Source organism: Lolium rigidum, chromosome 6 (genome assembly GCF_022539505.1).
Source record: "Lolium rigidum isolate FL_2022 chromosome 6, APGP_CSIRO_Lrig_0.1, whole genome shotgun sequence".
In the NCBI taxonomy this organism is placed as follows: domain Eukaryota; kingdom Viridiplantae; phylum Streptophyta; class Magnoliopsida; order Poales; family Poaceae; genus Lolium; species Lolium rigidum.
In genome coordinates, this window is record NC_061513.1 from 51119708 (window position 1) to 51146819 (window position 27112).

General features: G+C 45.0%; 2 protein-coding genes and 1 non-coding gene across 4 annotated transcripts; 2 read left to right on the forward strand and 1 right to left on the reverse strand.

Annotated features, from left to right (window-relative positions):
- The first annotated feature begins 10578 nt into the window (after positions 1-10578).
- LOC124666416 (probable carboxylesterase 16) lies at positions 10579-14189 on the forward strand. The gene is made up of 2 exons (XM_047203753.1): positions 10579-11688; positions 13393-14189. Exons 1-2 carry the CDS (start codon positions 11033-11035, stop codon positions 13931-13933), a joined length of 1197 nt encoding a protein of 398 aa, XP_047059709.1. The 5' UTR covers positions 10579-11032; the 3' UTR covers positions 13934-14189.
- Positions 14190-15026: 837 nt separating this feature from the next.
- Positions 15027-22516, reverse strand: LOC124661406 (probable thimet oligopeptidase). Of its 2 annotated transcripts, XM_047199262.1 has the most exons (20): positions 22299-22516; positions 21829-21950; positions 21482-21645; positions 21024-21114; positions 20454-20633; positions 20177-20254; positions 19912-19992; positions 18418-18510; positions 18177-18257; positions 17914-18076; positions 17697-17817; positions 17396-17468; positions 17054-17161; positions 16776-16873; positions 16632-16677; positions 16160-16256; positions 15695-15768; positions 15513-15617; positions 15347-15427; positions 15027-15263 (listed from the first exon to the last, which is right to left on the reverse strand). In XM_047199262.1, exons 1-20 carry the CDS (start codon positions 22417-22419, stop codon positions 15153-15155), a joined length of 2088 nt encoding a protein of 695 aa, XP_047055218.1. In that variant the 5' UTR covers positions 22420-22516; the 3' UTR covers positions 15027-15152. The 2 variants fall into 2 exon arrangements, with proteins under 2 accessions (XP_047055218.1, XP_047055219.1); XM_047199263.1 differs by lacking the exons at positions 21829-21950; positions 22299-22516 and having other exon boundaries at positions 21024-21122; positions 21482-21599.
- Positions 22517-22826: 310 nt separating this feature from the next.
- On the forward strand, positions 22827-23023 carry LOC124668937. Its single transcript, XR_006991999.1, has one exon. It is a non-coding gene; the product is annotated as a U2 spliceosomal RNA (small nuclear RNA).
- Positions 23024-27112: the final 4089 nt, after the last annotated feature.

Consider the following 27112-nt stretch of genomic DNA (forward strand, 5'->3'; position numbering starts at 1 on the left):
CACCCTACACGCCGGCTGGATCCTCCGCCCCTTGTAAGGCCTAACTATTGCAGATATTAAACTAATCCTTGTAGAACAAGGAGCAATCGTAACGGATCAGATCTACGAAACTATGATCAAGCGGGGTGCCGCCCCTACGCCTAAGATAGGCGTAAGGGCGGCTAGACATGCAAGGGTTGCACTACGAAAGCATGCAGCATGAAGAACAATGCTAACCCTAATATGTCTAAGATAACTACGTTGCTCGCCATCAAAAGGCTTCGGCACGAGCAACGCATGAACAACGTAGGCAGGCTTGTGCTTGCCTAGATCGCAAGATGCGATCTAGGCAGCATGATGCTTACGGTAGAAACCCTCGAGACGAAGGAGTTGGCGATGCGCCGAGATTTGTTTGTGGTTGAACGTTGGTTGTTGTTTATTCCATAAACCCTAGGTACATATTTATAGTCCAGCGGACTTTCTAATGTGGGCGTGCACTAAACCGTGCACGAGATAAACTCTAACTTTTAATCTAGATACAATCTACTATAATTAAAGATACACGGGCAACCTAGCCCAAATTCTCCGTGCAAGGCCGCTTCATAGATCTTCAATGTGTAATCTTCCAAGCCCATCTTGATCGCGGCCCACCTCCTGATTTAGCCAAAATCCGGTGATAACACCTATATACTCCCTCTGTCCCATTAAATATGTCTTAAATTTCTCTAAGTTTAGATATATGCTAGATATATCCAAATTTGAACAAAGCTAAGACATGTTTCATATGACGGAGAGAGGTGACCATAAATTTGTTTTTCCTATAGCTCAAAATACAACAAGATTCTCACAGAGCCTTCGCATGAACATTCAAGGCATGTTTACGTATTCAGTGAAAAAATGTGATTTTTTGAAACTCAAAAGAACAATTTTGAAGTTTTGTAAAAAAAAAAGGCAGTGCCTTCGCAATGTCATAGCTAGTTATGTTCATTTTTTTCATTCAATGTTAAGGGATTTGAATTCTAGCATCACCTTTGGGGTCTCGAAATCTCATGGTTGGCCCTCGTTAGGACTCAAAACCCCAGGACAGGCCTGGTTAGTATACTTTAAATATGGTATTGCTTTCATATATGTTTATTAAGGTAATACATAATTTAAGGAAAATACTTTAAATATTAATTTGGTAAATAAAATATGAGATATATGCGATAAAAATTAAAGCATTGGATTCATATAAAAAGTATCCTCAATAGTAGTATAATTTTGTGACATATCTCTAATTCGTTGACCAAATTAATGGTCAAAGTTTTTCCTATACTATGTCCTGAAAAAGCGGTATTGGGAGTACTGCTCCCGATGATTGATGGTGAATAACGATCTAGCTAGCTAATGGTAGCTTTACTGGGGGTAATCAGGATGGTCTTGACCCTAGACCTTGCTAGTGACATTTTACAGAGTGCTCTCTATCTGATCATCTTGCTTTCTGCACCCATTGGAGGGACCATTAATGAATTATTACTTCTTGTTAGTGGAATGTATTTCAAATTAGCGTAAAAACAAGGGTGTGGCTATTTATCAGTTAACTGATCGAGAATATCATCAAATCTCAGTTGCAACTCACGTTGCAAGTGATAACTAGCACGAATCATAAGGCAAATCTAACGGTGTAGGACTTAGCTGACTTATGCACGTAGTTTTTTCAGAGCTTCGTAGACGCTATGTGCTCAGTTTACGGCCATATGAAATGTCATCAAATCATATCATCAGTCACGGCCATGGGGGCAATTATTTGGGGGCAGGCGTGGGCGCCCGGTGACTCACAACTTCACTCAAGAGCTAGAGTAGACTCAAGTCAAGATTGCTTTTTATTTGGGTCCAGTTTTCTCGCGATAACGTTTTGTCTCCTTGCAGCTGTTGCCACCACTTTATTCCAGTCCATTGTGATTTCCACGCACATGGACCTATTTCAGCATAAATAAATCTGTAAGGGCATCTCCAGCAGCGCGACGCATTTTGGACATCTAAAATGTCCGCGGGCGTCCGTTTGCGTCGTCTGACGGACGCTAAAATGGTCGCGCGTCCGTTTGCGTCTGGGGCTGGCTCCAGCGGGGCGACGCATATTCGGCGCAGGCTAGAATTCAAAAAAGAGGACTCAAACAAGTTTGCACAAAATTTTACAGCCGCAAATTGAGGGCTGAAACAAGTTCATCACACTTTGCACATGTCACGGCGCAAAGTGGAGTCCAAAAGGGGCACAACAAGGCCTGAACAGCAATAAAAATGTCCAAAAGGAGGCCAAGGTGTTGGGCGCATGGCGCCGGCGATCAGGCGTCTCGCGCACGGATTTCGGCGCGCCTCTTGATGAACCAGGCCCTGGTGTCGTCGTCGACGTTGCTCAAGTCGGCTAGCATGATCCTAGTGTTCTCTGCAAGGATCTTGGCCTTGGCGTCCATCCTCCTAGCCTCGGCGTCAAGCAATTTGGCATCGGAGTCTGCCTTCTGGACCTCAATTACCTCTTTCGCGAGGTTGTGGTAGATGGCAGCTGCGGCCTCTTCTTCCAGATGCCTCTTCTCGTCCCTAGCAGCCAAGGTGGCACGATTGTCGGCCATTATCTTCTCCATGCTCTAGGTGAACGCAATGGTCTGCGCCTCCCGGACAAGATCGGCCTTGGTAGCCTTATGGCCTCGTGGACGAGGTGGAAGGGCTGGACGGCCTTGGTCATCGTCTTCTCCGTCGAGGTTGATCGATGTCCCATTCCTCACAGCTTCGTTGTAGGCCGCAAAGCTTGTCATCCACTTGTTGTTGTTCTTGAGCACGTCCCAGCAATGGACCATATGGTAGCCCTTCTTATGCGTCGCCCTGAACTTCTCCAAGGCGCGGGATACATGCAATCATAGCCGCCAATGATGTACATACAATGATGCAAATAGTGTATAATGATGATGGTTGTATCGTGTTTACCACTGTCATGACGTCAGCGTCGCTTACGGGGTTGTTAATAGCATGTTCGGCCGCCGAGCAGAACTTGTTTGTCTCTTGTTTGATGTAGTTCCATCTTTTTCGGAGGGACTCTTCCGTCCGAGGGCTTGTGATATGGTAGGGCGGGTGCATCCTGATCTCGTTGTACTGCTGCAAGACCTTGGCCCAATAGACCTTGCCCTTTTGTTGCGCGCCATTAATACAATCATGGGTCGTTGCCAGCCACGCTTCACACAAACACTTATCCTCGTCGTCGACGAAGCCTTGTGTCCTGCGGCTCTCCCCCTTCTTCTTCATAGCAATGTCAGGCTATGTTGGCGCGTCGTCGAAGTCGTTGACGGACACGGGTGTTGGTTGCGTCTGCTGGGTGGCGAACAGCCGTGCGATTTTGATGTCGTCCGCATCTTGCGTTGCTGCCCAGTCATCATGCGGGCATGTCCCGGCCCGATCATCGCGAACGAAGCCGCCGCCGTAGATAATTTCCTGGATGTATGAATCATGGCGGTCCTTCCAATAGTCCTACGAATGACCGGACATCGGACGCATGATACACGGCACTCGCACACATTGACAGAGCTCACGTACCGGGTCGTCCATCATCGGGGCAGGCGGCGCCATTTCGTCGAACAGGATGCGGGGCTACGACATGCTCTCCTCCGGCACCTGGCGCGTCTTCTGTGTCGCGCCCGGGCAGGAGTCACCGCTTCTAGGCGTCCGGTTAAGATCGGGAACCACCGCCCCGGTCAACTTCACCGGCGGCAGGCCGGAGGCGAACCGCGACGCCGCGTGGCCCTGCAAGGGAGCGGGAGTTCCAGGGCGCAGTTGGGAACTTACCGAGCTCACCGACGAGGCCGGAGGCACGACGCCGGCCATCCCCTCTTTCTTGACGAGCATGTAGCCCTCCGCTAAGCTCGGATGGAGGGCTACTTGCGTGACGCCGGCTTTGATCTGCATCTGCCAGGCCTGCTGGTTGGCGGCCGCGGCAGTCTTGATCTTCTGGTTCTTGCGCCAGCCGCGACGCTTCGCGACCTCAATGATTTTCTCCTCCGGGGAGAGCACCTTCTTTGCCGCCTTCGGCTTTGCCTCCCGGCCGCCGCTGATGGCAGCCCGCTTTGCTTCCGCCGGAGCTGCAGCCTCTATTGTGGCTATGGTCGTGGCTATGGGGGAGCCTGGGAAGGCGGCGGGTGCGAGGATTTGCTCCGCATCCATGGCGGTGGCTGCGGCGGCGAGGACGTCCATCGATTCTGGACTGCACGCGCCGGTCTAGTTTGCAATTTCGCGCGGGGAATGGCTAGTGGCGGGAATAATATCGGCCTCCTACCACTGACGCGAGGGTCCTACGTCTTTTTCGGCGGACACTCCGCGCGACCGCCGAGCGTCCGCGGAGACGCAAACCTGGCACATATTTGGGCCAGGTTTGCGTCTCCGCGGACGACCCGGTCACTTTGCGTCGTCCCGTTGGAGCAGGCCCCAGATGCATTTCCGGTCATGGCAACACTATTCAAGTAACGTATTCCGTCCATCCTTAAAAAGATGTCTCAACTTTATCAAAATACGCACGTATCTACACATGTTTTAGTGTGTAGATCCATGTAAATTTGGATAAAGATGAAATATCCTTTTTGTGAATGGAGGGAGTAGTATAATGTCCTCATTGGTAAAGGAATGCAATGCTACATCTTTGTTCTTTGAAATGGAGGCAAAAACATTAGGGTAATGCTGCATTTACGGGCGAACATGAAGTGGTGGAATTGGAGCAAACAAATTTGGCAGTCAAGTAAAAAACTCGTGCAACAACGTGGTATTCACACATCTGCGTATAAGATCCTTTCGGTAGGAAATATCCACAGGTATAGCTAGCATTAAACTAAATTCTTGGTCTAGTTATTTATAGTAGAGATCCGGCCGGCCTACACCGAAACGTGTGTTTTTTTGGAAGGCCCGCTTAACTTCGACACGGATGCATGCTTTCTCCTTTTCTTACTCTTTAGTTGGAATGGTCCAAGAAAACGTATCCCAGAGCAGACCGCAAACTGGACCTGCATATCAAAAAATTCAATAATATGCTACAATGTACACAACATGAGCACCGAAGAGAATAAAAACATTGCCAAGGCTACAGATAAGTGGCATCGTCCTCACTCCTCTTCTAGCAATGCACTCCAACTTCACCGCGGACCATCACCGACGAAGTCCTCATTGCAACGGTAGCTTGAAGCCACTCTAAAATCCGCGCAAGACTTGGCCACACGAGCTAGCAACAGGGCAGCTCCGAATCCAACGACAAGCTGAGCATGGTAACTGTGCAAGGTTGGTGTCTCGAAGGACGGCCTAGTTAGACGGACCACGTTGAGCACGCATGCTCAACGTCTCTCCGCCCATACATTAGCAGTCGCAGCTCCGAGTTTGCGATGAGAGCTGATTTGCTGTCGCAACCTTGATGTTGCCCAGACTTGGCTCGTCCCTGCGACAAGATTAAATTTGGGGTTGCGGCCCATACATTAGAAAAGAAACTACAATAGAGACTAGCAGCAATATCAATTTTACCAAGATATTTTTCAGATATCTTTACAGGTTCGTTTGTCTTCAACCATATGAAAAACAAAACGACAAGTTTTTCTTTCGGGGGTAACAAATGAAAAGTATTTATTCGCAAAAAAAAATGAAAAGTATTAAAGGCACGCAAAGCGCAAATATCATACATGGGCTATTGGGCTAGATTCTCCTTATCGGCCACCGGGCCAGGGGAGTTGGCGAGTAGGTTCGATGCACGCTAGCCCATCAAGCCAGACTGAGCAGCAGTCAACACGGCCTCCGAAACATCAAGCATTATTGGGCCTTGTGCAACCAAGCTATACTAGTTCCCATGGGAAACCCCAACGGCACCATGCCACCACCGCGACTTGGACGATCAAGCATGGCAAAGGCGCCGTGGTTGCAACCTCTGCACGCACACGCGCAGCGAGCGGTGCCGTCGCCGCTGGTCCGCCGTGTACGAGTACGACGCCGGAGGTCGCCCCACACAAGCGGTAGCACGCGCACGCGTGCGTACGTACGTAGTTGGTGACTTGGTGCGTTCCGTTGAAGCGATCGGTCCGTTAAACACGCCAACGAACCGCGGAACGTTCCGGCCGGCGCCGCCACCAACTTACCTGTAGCTAACAACAGTCTTTACGCAGTACGTGCCGTGTCGCAAGACGTACACCACACGGTTCCGCTACAACTACGTACAAGCCGGTCCAGCGAGACTGGTCACGATCTTTGCGACGAACGAACCAACGCACGCACGTTTCTAGACGCACTCCTGCGATGACTAGGGCCGGAGAGATCGATCGGTTGTTTTTTCTCCTGCCGATGTTTTGGCGTTGACCGTTGCCATATGTACTCCGATGATTTATTTAGCTTCCAGAATCTTACTAGCTAGGTCCAACTGATTGAACCAACCTGGGAGCAGAATACTAGAAAATGGCTGCACCGACATGTTGACACAAGCTGGAGAAGAAGAAAAACAAACAAAAAAAATCTTCATCAGCACATGTCCTCAGCTCTCTAGCTGGGGGGCACAACGGGCCAGCTTCACGTGAAACGAGGGAATCGTATGCAGGATTCTCTGTAATTTTTTTTTTGATAAATTTGATCACTTGACAGAACTAACGCCTCATCTGCCCCGGTGAAACTATGATTTTGACACCAGATTTTGTACTCGATGGTTCGCCACCAAGTGCAAACCGTCGACCTTGCTACGGCGCCGGAGATGTTTAGCGCCATTACATTGGCTCCATATTAGATCTCGTTTACTTCTACGGATTGTTTGTGGTTGGGAGGGAAAAATACCGGCCCACTCCAAGATCCCAGAAAATCTTGAACAACTCATTTACCTCTCTGACAGTGGTGGAGCTTGCCGAGAAGTTCTGGGGGTCTGGGAGGGGGGCACAAGAATTGATTGTCTGGGGGCGCAAATTGCTCTTTTTTCGAATCCTAGGCCTGTGGGAAAAAAATTCTTCAGTAATTGGCAAAAAGTTGGGGGGGGGGGCGGTGGCCCCCCTGAATGCTTCATAGCTACGCCTTCGGGACGAGGAGGGTCCTGCGGCCAGATCCCGCGCCTCTGCAGTTGCCGTGCCGGTTCGCGGATTGTGATTCAACCGCCTCTGCTGCACCTCCGATTTGGGGGTGACGCCGCGTACCCCTCCTTCACCTCGTGCTTCTTCCGCTCCTTATTAATGCGCTAGATTAGAATCAGAAGAAAATTTTCTCTAGGAAAAACTGAAAAGTAGACCTCACGAAGAAGAAATAAACAATACTACTTGCTCTATTCCTAAAAGCATGTCATGGATTTGTTTAAATTTAGATAAATCCGCGACATCCCAAAATGGAGTGAGTATTATCTACTAGGGTTGCAAGCGCGCATCCCGCATAAGATCGGGAAATCATTATTTAGATTAAAATAGGCCATCATTAAAACAAATTACAATTAAATTCGCAGAAAACTACGAAGGGATGCTGAATGGGCACCACTTTGGAACCCTAAGGACATGCACAATAAGTGACGAAGGATGAAAATAATCTGAGGTAGGACGAACTCTTACATTATTTTTCTTACGTAAAGACTAAAATAGTCATGAGATATTAATGGTGCATATAACTCTAACATAATATAAAAGTATAGAAATTTGATGAACCTACAAACATATCAATAATGTCGTCTCAATGGCAAAGCTTTACTTTTCTGGAAAATTGTTTGTAATTCTATTGATCAAAAAAATTCAGTGACTCTTGCAGTCTTGCACGATGCACAACTCGTTATTCATGATTTTTTTTATTTTGTTGGGAAATCACTTTCAGTTGTTTCTGCTGCCACCGATAAAAGCAGGCTTCTTTTACAGTACCTTTTACCACTGCTAGGGAGGGGAGAGGTATGATTTCATCAACGGTCACGATTAGCTGATTTAGATTAGGTCCATTAGCCCATCAATAGGTAGATAATCGGAAAAAAAAAGTTAAACAAGTAGTATTCAGCGAGGCCCAACAATTGGCCAAGCACACGACACCATACGTCACAATCGCCGCCGCCAACATCGACAGGCCGACAGCCCCTCTTCGAGCGACCGCCGCCACCATCGATACCCCGGCCTCTTGCATCGAGGGCGCCTCCTGGCGTCTTCATCGACTCCCCGTCGTCCTGCATCGAGGGCGACCGCCGCCGCCATTGACTCCCCGTCGTCCTGCATCGAGGGCAACCACCGCCGCCGCCATTGACTCGCCGTCGTCCTGCATCGAGGGCGACCACCACTGCCTCCATCGACTCCCTGTCGTCCTGTATCGAGGGAGACCTCCGCTGCCGCCGGATCGGCCTGGTCCTGCATCGCCGGCGCCATGTCGATGCCACCGCAACATCGAGGGAGGCCGAGTCTAGGTAGCATATTACTCTATTCCATGTTGATCTGAAGTAAATAATCCATACTCTCTGCTCTAATCGGCCAGCCCAATGAATATGATTCTACTTTGTTTTCTGATTTTTGTGGTTTTCATTTGCTGGAGTAAAGAAGAACGCCTATGACCATATTCTGAAGTTTCTTCGTTAGCTGCTAATATAATCTGGCTATCATCCATCTTTAAAATTGACGTGGGCTATCATCCATTCTTCATCCTGAAATTTTCTCCTTTGTTGATGTGAAGAACTAACCATTTTCTCGTTTGGTGATGTGAAGAACAAACCAGAATAGCAAGTGCGTTTAGAAAACTTGCAGAGGAGGAATATTTTATGATTTTCCACACTTTTCTTTGAAGTTGATTCGTTTTCATCACATAATTTGATTATTATTATTATGTAAGACCTTATTTCTTGTTAATACTTGGTAATACCATAAGCTAGCATCTAGTTTTTTTTGGTAGCGTTAAGTATTTTCTTGTTAAACTCAAGATGCTATTTTACTGGTCCTTTGTGTTCAAGTTAACTAACTAACTGATATTGCATACGAATGAACATTCTAGGCAATATGATTAGGTGACACTTTCAGGTTTTAGGTTGTCAATTCTAGGCATTGTTACTTCTTCCTGGAACTCCAAACATATATACCAACTACACAAATTTATATCATGTCCTACATTGATATTCTCCAGGTGCTACACTTATACTTTCAATTATTGGTTGTTGGGAAGTTTTTGTCTATGGCTAACCAAGTGCTTCAAATTTTGAAAGGAAACCAAGATGCGGATCTGCTAGCGATAACCTGAATGAATGAAAGAGATACAATCTGGGGTACTTCTAAATGGGTTGGAGAATCTGTCCCATATCCTTGAATGCCACAGATTGTTCTGTCAACTTAATTGTGTCATATTCTTTCGTCTTTGGAGAGAAAAACTGAAATAGTGTTGTCAATCTTTGTGTGACAAAGCTAATCAATTGTAATTCTCGTTGAATACTTTTCTGATTTGATCTTTATAAAACTGTGACTTCACATTCTACTGAATTCTCATGGAACAGAACAATATTTGTATATAAACAGGCATGTTGAGCCAATTTTGCTTATATACCTCATCTCATCTCTCACCGGCCTGTCTGTATGCAGATCAAACTAATCAAAAGTCTAAACGTACAAAGGACGATACATGTAACGAGCACCTAATTTAGATCGGAAAAAAATTACTCCCTTCGTTCACTTATGTAAGTAAGGCTGGGAAGAAAATTTTCGACAACCCAAAAGAGCAGTAATGGACAATTATACCCCTTCGAATCAATTAGTTCGCCCCAGGTGCGATCGACCAGCGCGTCGCTGCTTAGATCTCCACACCCAGAACCTCGTCGGCCAGGATCTGCTCCTCATCGCTGCCCAACTTCTCCTCCGTCAATGATCGACTGCTACAAGATCTGGGGTTGGACCAATCTATTGGGCTGGTCTCGTCTATTGGGCCGGGCCCGTCTCCGTTTTTTTCTTTCTTAGGTGCGAAAATTTGGAGAGGTATGTAACATACCACTCCAGTTTTAGACCGTGGTATGAATTGATTTGGACCATTGGATGGACAGAAATTAATGGTCATAATTCATTTAGGGGTACCACAAAAGAACCCTAAAAGCAACACTAGCTCAATGAGGCGATAATGTCATCGAAGGAAACATGATGTGTCTTTCAAATATCAAGATATCTCTAAACTTTTCAATTCTCTACGTATGAATAATGAATAGCTCAAAGTTATCGTATGTATACAACAATCTTATTAACCTTGAAAACGAGTCTATGTTTTTGGTACGTAGTCCTATGTTTGAATTCGGTATCGCGCGGTGTTCACTAAAACAAGCACACATTCCTCATACGGAGTCCGATTTTGAGGTATAACCACTTAAAATGTTTAGAAAAAACACGTATCTCTGAATGCATTCATCAAAAATCAAGGTAGGGTGCCTACCCTACTGGGAGTTTCGCCCCTGTCTACAATGCAAGATACTAAGAAAGGTGGTTAAAAAATAAATCTTTTTTCTTAAGCATTTATTTTAGAAAAAAAATTGCTTAACTAAGAACCTCTCCTGTAGAATATAAGCACCGGTGCTTGGGAGGAATTGAGGAGCGGGGTTTGAATTTGAAGGAGGAGTGAGACCGTGGTCAGGTCACGTTTGGGGAGCCGCCGACGCCTGCATCCAAAAAATTCCCCGATTTTTCCTTGCTTGCTCCTCTCGGCTTCGGCCTCACCCACCCTCCTCCTCTCGATTCTTCGCTTCTCTTTCCCGTACGCTGCTGCTCCTGCTGCCATCATCATCATCCCTTGCAGATAGCCACCCTGCCAATCACGCTTGTTTCTCCTACCCTCTGCTCTTTTTTCGTTCCCCCAACCACTCCAACATCGCGCCACCCGATCCAATCCAATCCAATCTAATCCAGCCCCATTCGCCCTTCGTTCGCCCTACGATTTCATCTGTGCACCAGCTACAGCAGCTCCAATCCCCTTCCCCGAATCTCTGCTGATCGACTCGACGGAGGCGGGATTTGCGGTTGCAGATCCGGCCGGCGGCGCGCGTGTCGGGAGGATCCATCCACCCACCCCGTCTGCTTCTCTGATGCGCCGATCCGGGCGGCGGTGAGCCATGCCGAGCGTCGGCGTGAAGATCTACAGCGTCTTCTTCAAGCTGCTCCTGCGCCACCGCCTCCAGTCCCTCACCGCCGCTCCCCCCTCCCCCGACGCCTTCGGGGTCTCCTGCCGCGCCGACGAGGCCACGGCGCCCGCCAACCCGGCCTTCTCCGCGGCCGACGGCGTCGCGTCCAAGGACCTCCACATCGACCCCAACTCCGCGCTCGCCGTCCGCGTCTTCCTCCCCACCCCTCCGCCCGCGCCGCACCTCCTCCACCCGCGCCGCGCCAGCGACCCGCCCGCGGGGGCCGCGGCCGCGCCCTACAGGGGCTACCTCCCGCACGCCGTCTCCGCCGCCTCCGCGCGCCGCAGGCTGCCCATCGTCGTGCAGTTCCACGGCGGGGGATTCGTCACGGGCAGCAACTGCTCCGCCTCCAACGACGCCTTCTGCAGGCGGGTCGCCAAGTTCTGCGACGCCATAGTTGTTGCCGTGGGCTACAGGCTCGCGCCCGAGAGCCGCTACCCTGCCGCGTTCGATGACGGGGTCAGGGTGCTCCGGTGGATCGCCAAGCAGGCCAACCTCGCCATGATGAGCAAGGTCGGGGGTGGGGTGGATACCTTCGGTGCCTCCTCCGTTGAGCCATGGATCGCTGCACATGGTGATCCCGCAAGGTATGTATAACTAGTAGTTTGATTCACCCGTTTTTGACAACCGAATCTATTTACCAAAGAACTCGGCAAATCAAATGATAGATTCCATTTTTTTTTCCTAAACTGGAAGCTCTAGTTTGTCATTCACGGCCATATGTTAAGTGAATATGTCGCACATGATGAAGATATAGTCCACTTGTTCAGTTGATCCATTATTGTTTGAAATGTGGAGAGTAGTAATTTCCTCACGCCGCGCCATTTCTGGCTACTTGACTACAAGCAGGTTTAAAATGCGTGAGTGTGTCAATTGGGAAAGATCTAATGTTCACCAGCTGACAGTTATACTCACTTAATTTATGGTATGTACTTTATGTTGAACTCGCCGTTTGCATGCTCTTTACTAGCTCTGTGTGGAGTGTGATTGGGTACACAGCCTCACAACATACGCGCTTCAAAATAACCAAATACCAATTCTCCAGGAGTGCATTGGTGCTGACATTTTGAAGATTGCAGTGCCATTCTGAGATGTGCTTGACGCTTGGCATGTCAAATGATAGATTCCATTTTTCTTCAGCTTGCAAACATTTTGTTGGAACCCGGACATGAAAATCACCCTAATTAAGTGAACATGATGAAGATATAGTTCCCTAGTTCAGCTGATCCATTATTTTTTTTAACATGGAGTGTGATAATTTCCCGCGGGTTGCCATTTCTGACTTATGAGCACTAGCAGGTTTAAAACACGTGAGTGTGTCTACCCGGGAGAGGTTTAACTGTTTACCAGCTGGCAGTTATACTCACTTAACTTGTGACATGTACTTCCTGTTCAACTCACCATTTGCATGCTCCTTGCCTGTTTGTGTGGAGTCTGATTGGGCACACAGGCTCACAGCATAGACGCTTCGAAATATCCAAATATATTAGTTTAAGATGAGTACATACTCCAAATGGAGTTGACATTTTGAAGATGTCAATGCCATTTTAAGATTTCCTTGATGCTTGGCATGTGCATGGACCTTTTCTTTTTGAAATTGTCCAGTTCACATTGTCATCAACATTTCTTTTCGGAAATATTGAGTAAAAGGCCATGGTTAATGGGGGAACCTCCCTCCCTTAACTGTGCGTTGTTTAGGTAGACGTGAGGCACCTGCCGAGGCTGTGCCTCAACGCGGGCGGGCGAGCTCACAGGTGTGCTCTCTAGCCAACACTAGTGAGGCTATGCAGTTTCATATAACGGGCTTTGGTATTATTTATCGGTCATGCTTTGTTGACCTAACTTACTAGTAATTAAATAGAAGTGCACTGGATTTTTGAATGGATAGGTTAGGTAAAGCTTGAGTATGGTAACTTTATTATTAATAATGAAGCATTATTTTACTATGCTTTCAGTAGAATCAGGAGGTGTCATTTTAGTTCCTTTTGGACTTTTGGGATCTCTTAAATGACATGTAGTTATTGATGGACTGTCTTTATCTCAAACCTCGTTGCTTGCTCTTGCACCTACCAGAGTTTAGACCCCTCAACAAATTAAGTGCCCAATTCAATTCAATTTTTGATGGAATGATTGGATCTTCACTAACATCAAGTCATTGACAAATTGTCTTGCCGTGCTACCTAAGAGAAAAAAAGAGTATCTGGTCATTTATTGTAGTTCCTTCTGTTATAACGATTGTATATTGGTTTTACTGGAATTTGACCAAATCATCTCTCTTTTCCTTGGAGCAGATGTGTCCTACTTGGTGTAAGCAGTGGTGCCAATATTGCTGATTTTGTCACTCGGAAGACAGTGGAAGATTCAAAGCTATTTGACCCTGTCAAGATCGTAGCACAGGTTCTGATGTATCCCTTCTTCATAGGAAGTGTTCCAACACACTCGGAAATAAGGCTTGCGAACTCATACTTCTACGACAAATCCACATGCTTACTTGCTTGGAGATTACTTCTATCAGAGAAAGAGTTCAGCCTGGACCATCCTGCTGCCAACCCCCTTGCCCCTGGCAGAGGAGGCCCACCACTCAAATGCATGCCTCCGACCTTGACGATCATTGCGGAACATGACTGGATGAGGGATAGAGCAATTGCTTACTCGGAGGAACTCCGCAAGGTAAATGTGGATGCGCCAGTGCTCGACTACAAAGATACAGTTCACGAGTTTGCGACGCTTGATGTGTTTCTGAAGACACCACAGGCCCAGGCCTGTGCTGAGGACATTGCCATATGGATGAAGAAATACATATCCCTCAGAGGGCATGAGTTCTCATATTAGCCTTAGCAAAGATCAGCATTGTGAAATAGACTCTTACAGGGAAGGATAGATGTGTTCTTGTTCACCTGGTGATGGGAGGCACCGCAAGTTAAAACGTGAAGAACCAATTAGCGTAATGTGAGTGCTGAGTACCTTCCCCCTTTATTGATGATCTTTGTGGAAGAATGTAGTGTGCAAATTGTAGACTGAACTCAAAGACGATGCTCTTACGCCTTGTAGAGCTTAATTCTTTCATTCCTTTTGTACCCTTTGTGAAGTATTGAATTGCTGGGGCTTGAAATCACCATTTTTGAGAAAAGAAAGTATAGCACCTTACGGCCCCGGTTCAAACCGTTGGCATGCCACTGTATAGTGAATCACTTAATATCGACCAACCTTGTTTCTTTATTATCCTTACTACCTGGTTCACCTTAAATTCATCAATTTGTTTGAAACTAGTTCCTCCGATCCTTTATAGAAGGTGTATTAGTTTTTGGAAAGGTCTGACTGGGCTATCCTTGACCAAGTTTCTAGACATATAGGTTGCCAGTATCGTTAGATTCATCGTGAAATATGTTTTCATATTTTATCTACTCCCTCCGTCCATAAATAGATGTCTGATGTTTGTCTAAATCTAGATGTATCTAGACACTAAATAGCGTCTAGATACATCCAGATTTAGATAAATCTCAGACATCTATTTATGGACAGAGGTAGTATTTGGTATTTCATATGTTAATATTTTCCTAAACTTGGTCAAAGATATAATATGTTGGCCTTATAAAGAGGAAGTGTTCTCAGGAGTCTGTTCAGATGAAAGTTCAAGTCAATAGTATCTTTGAGTATAAGATAACAGTCTGTTTAGATGAAAGTTTAAGTCAAGAGTATCTTTGTGTGTATGTTACACAATTTCCGTCAACTATCAATATTGATTTTGCAAGGCTTTTAAGTGAAACCTGTCAAAGACATGCTTCATGCTGACACAAGCAGATTTCAGGCTTAAGCTTCTACAAGTCGTCCAACTTATTCTTCAATCATCGTTCACGTTTCCCTTGCCAGTTGCCACAGAAAGAAACTATTGGTAGTGAAAACGTAATGACTGTTCTGAGAGATCTTGACACAAATAAACATTAACCATTAAGCAAATGAAGATCTGAAATCACGTTAAATCTGAAGTCAACATTAACCATTCCTACAAAAACAGTTAACGGTAATCAAATTTCCAGGGCTACATGATCTTTCACAAAGTGTTCCTTGTTCTGCTCTGGATAAAAGGCTGCAGTGATGGTTCTCGTCCTAAGTAGTCAGTTATGATCTCAAGAGGATCTTTTGAGCCTCCTGGAGCCAATACCTGGAATGGTGCAAAAGCATTTTTAGAACAACTGTCATGAATACATAATGAAATAACAAACCTAGAAGAGCATTATTTATTACCTTATTTCTAAACCTCAATCCCGCATGCTGATTTAGCAAGTCGTCTTTAAATTTTGTGGCGAATAGATCAGCAGCAAACACCTGCACGTACAAATCTATATTATTTTCTCTCATTTCAGAACATATGATGGAAGTAATAGGTTTCCACAGTAGTGTTTGTTCAGACCTCACTCCATATGTAGCTGTAGCACACAGCGTCATAGCCAACAGCTATACGAGGAAAGCATGAAGCTGGGCTGGTTCCTTCCAACAAAGGTATCCCCAACATTACCTGAACAATGAGCATTTCACCTTCAGTGGTTAAGTAATCAAAAAATAGTGAATCAAGATTGTTTAGAATGTACGAACCTTTGGATGAAGATCTTTGATCAATTCATCGATGTCCACATCCTCGCTTGTATGTATTACTTGATCAACGAGGCCTGGTAAAGCACAGATTCAGAACCAAGTAACAGGAAAGTTACCCTATGGTTAATAATTCATGTCCTAATCAATAACAGGAAGGCTACTGGGTTGGTAGTGACTGCCGAATTAACAACAGTAGGAAACATTGACTATTCAAAGAACAGGTGGAGAACAGAGAACTAGTCTGAATTTCAAATAGGAGAACGCCTGATGGATATAAAATAAAGACACTGTTACTCTACTCAAGAAAAGGATAAGAGACGGGGGATATAAACGACAGAAAAGTCCAGGTGATGTTACCAAAATGTATCAGCATCTCACGATTGTGTATGAGCATCAAGAGCCAGATAATATTTTCAGAACTATTATTCTCATTCCATGTGCTTTTAGAATAAAAAAGTGACTCACACAAAAGGATCTCTTGCTTCAGCTTCAGGCCAGCGAACATATCTCGCCTTCTTTTCAATGACTGGCAAGCTTCACTAGTGACAGACTTTGTAATGTCCTACAATCATGAAAAGAGAGAAAAGTTCAAGTACTAGTAGAAGCCGCGCCAGGTTAACAAACTTAAAGTATTTTTTGATATGTCGCCGAATTCACTTTATGCCAAAAAAAATAAGTGCAACTTTGGCCCTAGCAACCAATCCTATATATTCTTTTTTGGCTTAACCAAGGATTCTTCAGCCATGCAAAGATATAAACATTGTTTCTTATCACTGAACTCAGTACCCGTTTTCCAATTGCCTAGAGTAACTTGATAGTGTTAGTATTTTCTACAGTTTACACTAGAACCAGTCTTACACTTTTATTCTTGGTCCTAGTAGTATAAATGGTTTGAAGATAGGTTCAGTAATAAACATCATGAGCGAACTTTCATCACCTGATGGAAGCCGGACATCATTTTAAGAGAAGTGCTCTCGTAACACCTGTGATGACAATGTTGCATTACATACAACAAATGACAGCTTCCAAAGAATTGAAAAGAAATGCTGGCATGTTAGTGACGAAAAAGAAATATGCCTACCAGTTCTCGAGTAACAAGCTAGGAATTTCAGCAAAGTCCCCCTCCAGGCGGAGACCTGAAAATCTAGAAAAGGTAGCTCTGTTCGATATATGATGAACCTGCAGGATATTAAAAATTATCACTGCAATTATTTTAATTGATATTGAACATATGAGTAGACAACAGGCAATTTGGCATTGGTCAGAACCCATATTCTCCACTGAAGCACAAAACTGAAAGACACTTTAGATCATTAGAATATTTGTGGTTCAAGAATTTGTCTGGAAAAACATGCATACCACGTGGCTGAATTCATGGAATATCCTTACAACTTCGGGGAACCGCAGCAATGCTGAATTCCCATCAAACTCTTTTGGGCACTGAGATAATAAAACTGCAACCGGAACCTGTCACAAAGATTACTGAATTAACAGAGTGAAACAGTTTGTCATTCAAGTAGACAGAAGATGTACTTTTCACTGATTAGGTATTTCAACATTGTGAGAGAGCCTGTAAGGGTTCAACTACCATAAGTCTTCAATTAACTTTGCTTTAGTAAGAAAACATCCACATTACAAGGTTTCTAACAAGAAAATCACGCTATAAATTACATCGCCAAATATACAGATTCCCTGAATTACCTTACGTGTACCATTAGAACACATGCATCCATTCTGAAGTGCCACAACACAAGTATGGCCATATTTTCCTTCCCTATAAAGGGAAAAAAGACAGTTTAAGATCTAGGACAATAGGTTTCCTCGGTTGCATATCAATGATAACTGGTGCAACAGAGATATAAGACAGGAGCCAACTTTCCCTATATTTCTTATATGAGAAGTGTCCAAACAACTTCCAGTATTTGTATTCAATTAAACATGAAAATAGCATGGGAGGCCATTAGTTTTTTTAAGACTCCGCCACTAAGCATAGAATACAAACCTGGATAAAATATCAAGAAAAAAGTAACCCATATGATCGCTTGAACTTGCATCCCAAACAGAAAAGAGACGAACTGTTTCATGCCAAACCTCCACATCCTTAATTTCTTCAAACCGTAGTGCTGCCAGAGAAAACATGGGAATATATATATGATATATCCATGTTCATACTTAATGATGGACATTTATGTTGTAGTGTTTAATGGGTAAAATTATACCAAATAGATCCTGGAACATCTTCAACATTCCTGATATGACTAGCTTAACAGGGAAGTATCGTTTGATTTCACCAATGTCAAGATCAACCTTGTGCTGTTCGGCTCTTTTCATGTAATATAACAAATCTTCCATGCCAAATTGAGCATCTCCTTCCTCCTTCACCTGAAGTGAGAATATTGAGAGTAAAAATCGAAATAATTAATGAAAAGAGCGCGATCAGTGGGGTAAAATGAAACAAAGCAAAAAATGGCTTTGTGCAAACCTTCAAATCTTTGAGTAACCTCAGCTCTCCATTAGCTGGGTCATTTAACTGTTCTGACATTTCCTCCAGAAATTCTAAGACCTGTAGGGAAAGCCCTTAAGAACATGAGAAGAGATGCCTAAAACACCATCTTGTCAGAAAGCTCACTGGCTCAGAGATGGTGTGAAGAATGCATTCACCAGGCATAGTTAGCTAAAATTGGAAACTTTCAAGCAGATTTGACAGCAGGAAAGCCACAAACCTTCCTTGATGTCATTGGCATTCTTGGTTCAATAGCAAAATCGGAGTAGTTTGAATACCCAAGCAATCTCGCAAGTCTGTGTCTTATCTGAACCTAAATATAAATAACTGCAAGTTGTCAGTTCCAAGGATCCATCCCAGACTGAAATAATGCATGCACAAGATGAATTTATATTCCCTTGGTCCTATTTCAATCATTCAATGGTTATCTAAAACAATTTTAGTAAGTCTGGATATCAGGACCCTCCTTCACATTTCCCACCTGGATAGCAAAGCTCACTGTCAATTAATCAAGCATCACTAGTGCAATTACCAAATGTTGAAAGCACAATAAGAATATTCCCTATTTCAAGAAGCTAGAACGATGCAAGTCTTGCCAAGGCAATTAATAAATGCAATGAAGAATTGAATGATTCTATGGCCTGTGACTATAGATGGGACTCGGTTCCCATTTACCCATTGGTTAGGTTAACCTAACCTAAAAAAGAACCCAATGGATCTTATGGTTAACCTTAAAACGATTTAGGTTCAAAGGGTTCGATCCCCTTGGTACCAATGGTTATCCGCGCACGATGCCTCTAGACTCTGGAGCACCTCCTGAGTCCCGACTTCCGAGCGCCTCCTGCCGCCTGCCGCCAGAGCCGTCGCTCGAGTTCCTCTCCAATCCTACAGCGCGTCCGCCGTCGACGTGTCCTGCGCACGGCCGCACCTCGCCGGCCGTTTTCGGGCCCATCGCCAAGGACGCCGCCTGCAAAATCAACTATATATGCGCACAGCTGGGAGCTTCTCGTTTTCCTCCATGGCTATCTCGAAGTTCATCACCGAGTGGATCTGGATCCTGACGCAGTTCGTTAGTCCTCTTTCGTCCCTGGCTTCAGCAATAAAGTGCGTGCTCTGATTGTTTCCTATTGGGGATTATGATTCCTCGAGTTCTTTTCTCCAGCTGCATTATAGTCTATACGGATGATTACAACAGCAGTAGCTTGCTCAAGCTATAACTCTGAATATCAAACTGATTTTATCTGATTTTTGTTGGAAACTACTTTGTAACTTTGTTCGGGATGCATGCTTGTACGCATGTGTTAACCAGGATGAAGACTGTGGTCAGTTTTGTGCGGCACGCAGCAGTCAGTCAACAAATTGCACTTTGTCCTTTCTAATAAGCTTGTGACTTGTTAGTTTTTACAATGTCATGGCCCGTTTTATTCCACCTACTGTTCGACTTGGCAAACCGAGAATTGGAGTATTAACAGTGATAGTGTACCGTAAAAAGTGGTTCGTCCCTTAATAACCAACGGTTAACCATTAATAACCTTAATAGCTAAATGGTTAACCTATATATCCGTTTACACAAAATGGTTAGTTAGGTTCGTAGCCAAAAAATAAATGGTTAACCAAATCCCATTATTGTGACCTGTGAGATAAAGTGAAATCGGTGAACAAAACATATAAGTTCCTATGAAGTTAAAGATGCAGTTGGACATATGGAGGATACCAGCTTTTGTAGGATGGCTACGTTCTGTTTTCCACCTTTCTGGCCATAAGCAACAGCAATCAGCTTCCTTGTAGAGCCAACCTTGAAAACAATACAGACAAATAAATTAGCAGCTGGTACACAGTACACACACGGCTGTAGTGCGAAAAATACCTTACTGTAAGTACTCTCCCGGTATATGTTATCACAAGCTATCAAGCAACTGCTGAAAGTGACAGTGCAACTAAATGTGCAGGTGCATGGTAAGCAGAAATGTGGAACTGACCTTGCAATGCTCAAGAATTGGCGTGACATGGTAGCTGGTCAACAGAACTTTGCGCTTTCCATCTATTTCTTCCAGATCCTGAGTTGAATAGTAATAGTGAAACATAATTAGAAAGAAATACCACGATCACTATTTTGTTCCATCTCACACTTCTGCCCAACCATGAACTCAGAAAATGACAGGGGAATAGATTATCTCGACAAAAGTTTCATTTAAGCATAATGTTGGTATGGCTGATTTGAACACTGAAGTTTGCTCACCCTATTACTTAGCTTACCTTTAAGAACTCAAGAGGCATTCCAGCTAACTCTTCCTCGCTTAATAGAAGGAATTTTGTGAAATCATTCATGTTTTGAATATACTTTGAATTTAAGTCATCGATATGAGACCTCAACTTCTCCATTTCCTTTCTCTTGGTTTGAGTTAGTTTTGCTCCGTTGCGTTCAAACTCTCTCACCTGTCACCGCAACGAGAGAAGTTATCTACCAGATACTAACTCGGTCAAGCAGTACGCCAGATTATCTTCATCCAAGCACTATATATTTATATATCCTTAAATTAATTCATAATTAACCGGTTCTACAATTTAGATTGAGCTTTGATCTAACATTAACAAAGAACTGAGATTGGTCATGTATGCTAGCAATGATTATAGAAATTAAAATTGAATGCATGCAATGAACATCTAACAAAAATATTCAGAGTATAAGCGCTGTGTCTATCAACAATACAGAAACAAATATGAACAAATTGATGATAACAAGATATACAGCATTGAGAGTGTCAGATGTAGTGCATGAGATTATGTACGAGGTTTCTTTCACATGTAGTGTCATGAATATTGTACCAAGCACTGGACAAATCTTGTTGCTTCAGGACCTATTCTTTCACCTCTCTCTGCAAACGCCTTTACAACACGATACACATCCTCACGCTGCCTGGTCACCTTGCAGGAAATAAAGAGGTTCTTATACTGCAGGGTCACGAGTAATATATTGGGTAAAAAAGGCCAATAACGGGGAAATCGGCTTATTTTTAAGAACGTCTTTTCTTAATGACATACTGCTCTCCATATGACTTACACAAAAGCGAAAGGAAAAGACTGGGAACAATATTTATATGTTAGTTGCTCACTGAACTGGGCAAACTGTCTGAGTATCGTAGTTTCATAGAACTCAAGCAAGGAACCAACATGCATCATTTCCCATTATTTTCAAGAGTACATGAATGTCTGTTTGGGAAACATATAATGACCCAGAGCTACATCTGACAAGTAGTATATAAGAACAATAAGTAACAATGCACCTGCATAGCAGAAAGTGTGAATCCAATCGCTTCTCTGCTTCAGCGCTGGCCCTGCATACATCATCAGATGGCGACACCATCCTTGGAAGCAGACACGCCTGAACCAGAGGGAACTGCTGGGCATCTAGTTCCGCCAGCGGCGCAATGGCGTTCGCAAAGCTGACCTGCAAACACATCGGGTAGCCAGATTTAGGGCGTTTCATTTCATCAGAACACGGCATGCACGACACATGGTATCTATTTATGCAGAATGGGAATCGAAAACAACACTAACAATTTAAAGCTGCATTGTATAAAACACAATGCTGATAAAAAAATGCAGTGTCATCACAGTGTTGCATGCATACTTTATCCAAGGGGACTGCGGCCACGGCGTCGTATGTTTCCTTGGACTTAGCAATGATCCGGTCGGCCAGTCTGTTGATCTCGGCTGCTGAGAGGTTGACCTGTGCGGTGAATCCTGGAAGCTCTGCGAAGCAACCAACCGAGACATCAGACATCAGCTACTCAGAAAACACATGAATAAACCTCCATTCCTTGACACCCCATGAGAGATGAAAATACACACGGTACGGGGATTCATAATTGAAAGAGTAAAGCACAGTTTCCTAGTAGGTCTCACAGAAGCCAATTTCACACAGCAAAAGGGCGAAATAAATAGCTGGGAGGCCTCCTCTATGAGTCAGCACAACACGCCATATCGGCATCTCCTACTACATTGCTGCATAATTGAACCAAAACTAGCATACGTCTGCGCGGTTCTAGAGCATCTACAGGAGCTCGTATTCAAAATCCTCGAGGGTTTGGCGACGCTTACCCTGGCGCTTCCTCCGGCGGTGGGCGGCGACGGCGGAGAAGGCGAGGTTGAGGCCGACGGCGACGAGCGCCGCCGCGCCGGCCACCGCTACCACGCGCTTCTCCTTCCGCCGCGGAGACATCCTGCGGGGCCCCGGCCCGGCTTCTAGAAGGTTCTTCCGGGGGAGGGGACGAGGAGCTGAGGAGGAGGTTTTGCTGCCGAAATGTGCGACGCCGGCGCCAGCGAGCGGAGGTCACGAAGATGTGCGAGGCCGCCGTCGGATCCCGCACGGACGGCCGGATCGAGACGACGGCTTCTCGCGAGTCCACCTCCGACGTTTGTTGCGGGCTCGCGCACAGCGTTTTCCACATGAAGAGTTAAACTCCGGCCCAGATAGGCCCACTTGCGCACACATCGTTTAGGCCCATGCAAGAGGCTGGCACCTCCGCGGGCGAGAGGACGCAGGCGTTTAGTCCCACCTCGCCGAGCGAAGAGGAGATGGGAGCGTTCGAAGTATACAAATAGACGCGGAGGGCAACGCTGCAACTCATACCTTTCTCGGCCTTTTGGCTAAGATCAAGTGTAGTATCTGTTCTTATCAGTTTAATATCTGATATGTGGGCCCTCGTGTCCACACGATATTAAATTTATTTTTTGTGGGAGAGGGTCTACCACAGTCGCTTGCTACTGGGGCCCTCAGGCGTCGCTCGTGCGCTGCACTACAGCACGAGGCAGGCGCACCCCAACCAAATTAATTCAAAACGATTTGAGCGGTTCTGATTTTTGTGTGGGAATGCTTTGTTAGATCTGAATGTTATTTTTGACGAAAAGGAAGTTTCAGCACGTGAAGCTGTATATCTCAGGCAAGCCCACGAACTCTAATTAGATATCGGTTCAGGATATCTTGCATGTATATCGCCGGCAAGCCCACGAACTCTAATGCGATCTCGCTTCAGATATCTTGCCACCCCCAAAACCGCGCGGATTGAGCGGCTTGGGGAAACGAAACAAGTGTTTCGCTTGTGCCGCGTTTGAGGGACCGGGTTGAGCGTTTGGGAACGTGTTTCATACATGCCGCGTTTGGGAGACGTCACTCCCCAGCCGCGTCCCCTAAACGCCGCCCCCAAATATTAAAATACTATTTTTATATTTATTTACATTTTTATTTAAATAAAAAAAAGTAATATTCCACAAACTAATATATAATTGAGAACGTGGTTTACACGAAGACACAATTTGGAACATGGTTTTCCACAACTAATACATAGTTTGAACCGTGGTTGACACAAATATAAAATATTGCAAAAAAACTAAACCTAGCTAGGATGTGCATCGAAGGTTTCCTGTGTTCGCTGCTAAGAAAGAACACTCGAGGGCACACCCAGTCACCCAAACTAGAAAATCCAGCGGGAGATGGTGCTCTTGTTGGTTCTACCGATGACGAACATCCAGAAACCTCCGTGCACGTATTCGCTGCGAAAAAACAACACTCTTCATCAGTCGTCCTCCTCGTCGGTGTTGTCGCTGTGGTAGTCCCGGCGGCAGCGCGTCTCGTCAAAGACCTTGACGCTCATGTCCCTGTCGCTAAAGTAGGAGAACAGGAGGATGAAGCCGGCTTCGAGGCTGTGGTGGCGCGCGAACTTCCCCAAGCCGATGTGGAGGTAGATCTTGTCGCGCGCGTCGTAGATCACGTCGATGATCCACCGGTAGTAGCTGCACGAAGCCTCCCGCAGATGCATCGTGCCCGGGCAGTCGTCGCCGGCGACGTACTTGGCGAAGGAGTCCGGCAGTCTCTCGATGTTGCGTGGGTCGCTCTTGAGGACGAGGACGAATTCGAACAGCACGCCCGCCTCCACGTCCATCTCCGACGATGAAGATGACGGCGTGGCAGGCGAACGCGAGCGTGCAGCTCTGCCGCGGCCACGACCGCGAGCTCGGCCTCCGCCTCTCCGCGACGTAGGCGACGGTTAGGTTAAAATTTATTGTGCCGCTGACGCGTCGGTCTCGCGTCGCTTCGCCTCGCTTTTCATTGTGTCCGGCGTCCCCGGTCCGTCCCCTGTGGGCGGGCACGGGCTCGGTGCGCCGGACACCGTATCGGGGCGCGCCGGACAAAAAAAGGTTTGGGAGACACGGGTGGACGCGTTTTTTTGTCCGGCGTGCCCCAAATAGCTTTGGAAGACGCTTTAAGGGACGCAAGTGGAGATGCTCTGATCAGGGTAAAACTTAGTTTTACCATACTTTTGAGTGAGGCACTGGATCTGCAATAGCAATTTGCACCACACTCTTTTTTGCGGATAGAACGAGACACTCGTGCTACGGGATACCGTATCCTAGCATGTAGGCCTACTTGAGAGGTTCATCCATCCTTAATTAGCCTCTTCTTTCAGAATCATTTGGTAAATATTAGAGTTATACAACACAACAATCATCTTTGGGATTCCATCTTCATATCGTTTTGTGTATGTAACATGAATTTGTGCGAAAAGTTGTTTTAGATCCTGGGCACTAGTACTCTCATCGTATTAAAAAAATCGAAAATTATATTTATGTGTTTAAAAAAATTATGTAACAAAATTCTACAAGTACCTAATGATGTATCCCACTAACGTATAAAATCTCAATTTCAAATGTTTTGTTTTCTGACCTATACAAAAATAACAAAATCTGATTTCTTTTTGTAGATTTGAATCACTATACTCAGATATATGTATTTGTTATTTTTGTGCAGCCTAAAATGCATATTATTTTCAGTTAAAAATTTACACGATTGTGGGAAACAATACCGGCTACATTATGATTTATTTTCCATTTTTTCTAAAATTTCGAAATATGATTTTTAATTTATTTTTCGAAGTGAGATCACTGGTGCTCATGTGCACCAAATCTCTGTCCGAATTTGTGCACTTGTCCACGAAAAAAAAACATGAATTTATGCCCTAATGGTTCTAATTGTTGATCAACCTCAGTCTTTTTAACTTGAGCCGGGTGCGAGGAGGATAAGAGATGGGATCCAGCCAGAGGCAGCGAATCCACGACAACCGTTTCATGCCGTGACACCAGGAATCGGTCCGTACTGTTTATGCCAAGCGCAAAACGTTGTACCGAGTAATACTATCCTCTATCTCAGATGGTCCGAATTGGACAGATACGGATGGATCGGTGGGCGTATGCCGTCCGTACTGTACATACATGGTGGCGGCCGGTCCTGGGCTTTTGTACGTGGTGGTGCATGCAAATCTCGCCGTGCCCGTGCGTGTGGGGGCACGTACTTGTACCACCGTCCTGCGGTGAAACCGACGGCACGGGCCCAAGTACAACGGGAAGCACACAAGAGACGCGCGTGGACACCGTGAGGTCACCCCCGCGACATCGATCCATAGCTAGCGCACCGGTTGGTGCTGGTCACACCGTGTCGACATCCTGCGACATGCTGTACGTACGTGCGCAGCGCGTGATATATGCACGAACAGCTCACGCGCTAGATCACATTTCCTCTGCTCTTTCTTCGACGCATGAATTAGCTAAGGCTTGTTTTAGCAGTAATCTTTCTTGTAACTGGGACAATGATCCCCTCTAGCTTTATTCTTGCTAAATTGATAGACGATGTAATTTATGCTTGATTTTAATAAATCCTCACAAGAGAGTTTTGTTGTTTCAAGAGCCTCCTAATCCCAGCAATGGCGTATTTTTCATTTGCATGCATGACACTGATCGATAGATAATTCAGTTTCAGTAGGTTTAAGAACGTGGCTATTTCCTTGATTCAAACAGAAATCTTAGGAATAACCATATCAAGCGACGCAATTTTGACGGCTCTATCACAAAGACATGTCTACGAGCTTAATTATGTTTATGCTAAACCTAAGTATTTTGTTATTTTCTTTTGAAAGGATCATAATAATAGATACTTCTTCCATTCCATAATTCTTGTCGTATTGTAGTTTTAGTTCAACTTAACTTAAAGCACGATAAGAGGGAGTAAAATAAAAGGTGTGATTAATCATCGGTCGATTGAGAACTAGCTTAGTTCTTAGTCACATAACGTCATCGAATATAGGTTGCAACCCATATTGCAACTAACGATTAGGACAAATCATGAAGCAGATGTAATGTTTTGAAGCATATTTTCCAGCTGCAACCTGACTTGCGACTAAAAAAATCTAGTTGCAATCCAACAATTCAAGTGCACAAATCACAATACAAATGTGATAGTGTAAGAGTCAGAGTGAGACCACCAAGAACTAGCAAAACCATTAAATACAAAACAATAGCAGGTAACCAAACAATGGATAACTAAACCCATTGACAGCCCAACGAAAGAACGTGGATATAGCTCTACTATAGTCTAGAGCGCCTCGGCGGTTAGACCGCGTAAATAAGTGGTATGCCACCGTTGGTAGATCCTATGGCATGCCGTCTAACCAGTCCATGTCCTGCTATTCACATAGCGGAAACCACTAGTGAAACGGTTAGTTTTTAGAAACTTGCAAGGGAAAAAAAGCTTTAAAGAAAAATGCAGTTCATGCAGTATGCTTCCACCAGCACCTTCTTGATTGAGTCAGCCTCAATATTGCGCAAGATGGCCCTTCTATATATTTTTTAGCTAAGGGTTTCCTCCGATTTCCATAGAGAAATAAATCCTGGGTTTCTTTTTTCGAGCCAGCCATGACAGAGATGAAGGAAGAGAAGCACTGAAAGCGTAGAGGAGCTTTTTTAGGGCTGCTACAACTCTAGGAGCTCTCTCATATCAACCTATTATTAGGACTCCTTCACATCTCTGACTCAACTCTCTATTCCGAGGATCCAAGTCGCCCACCTCCTCCTATCCCCGAACA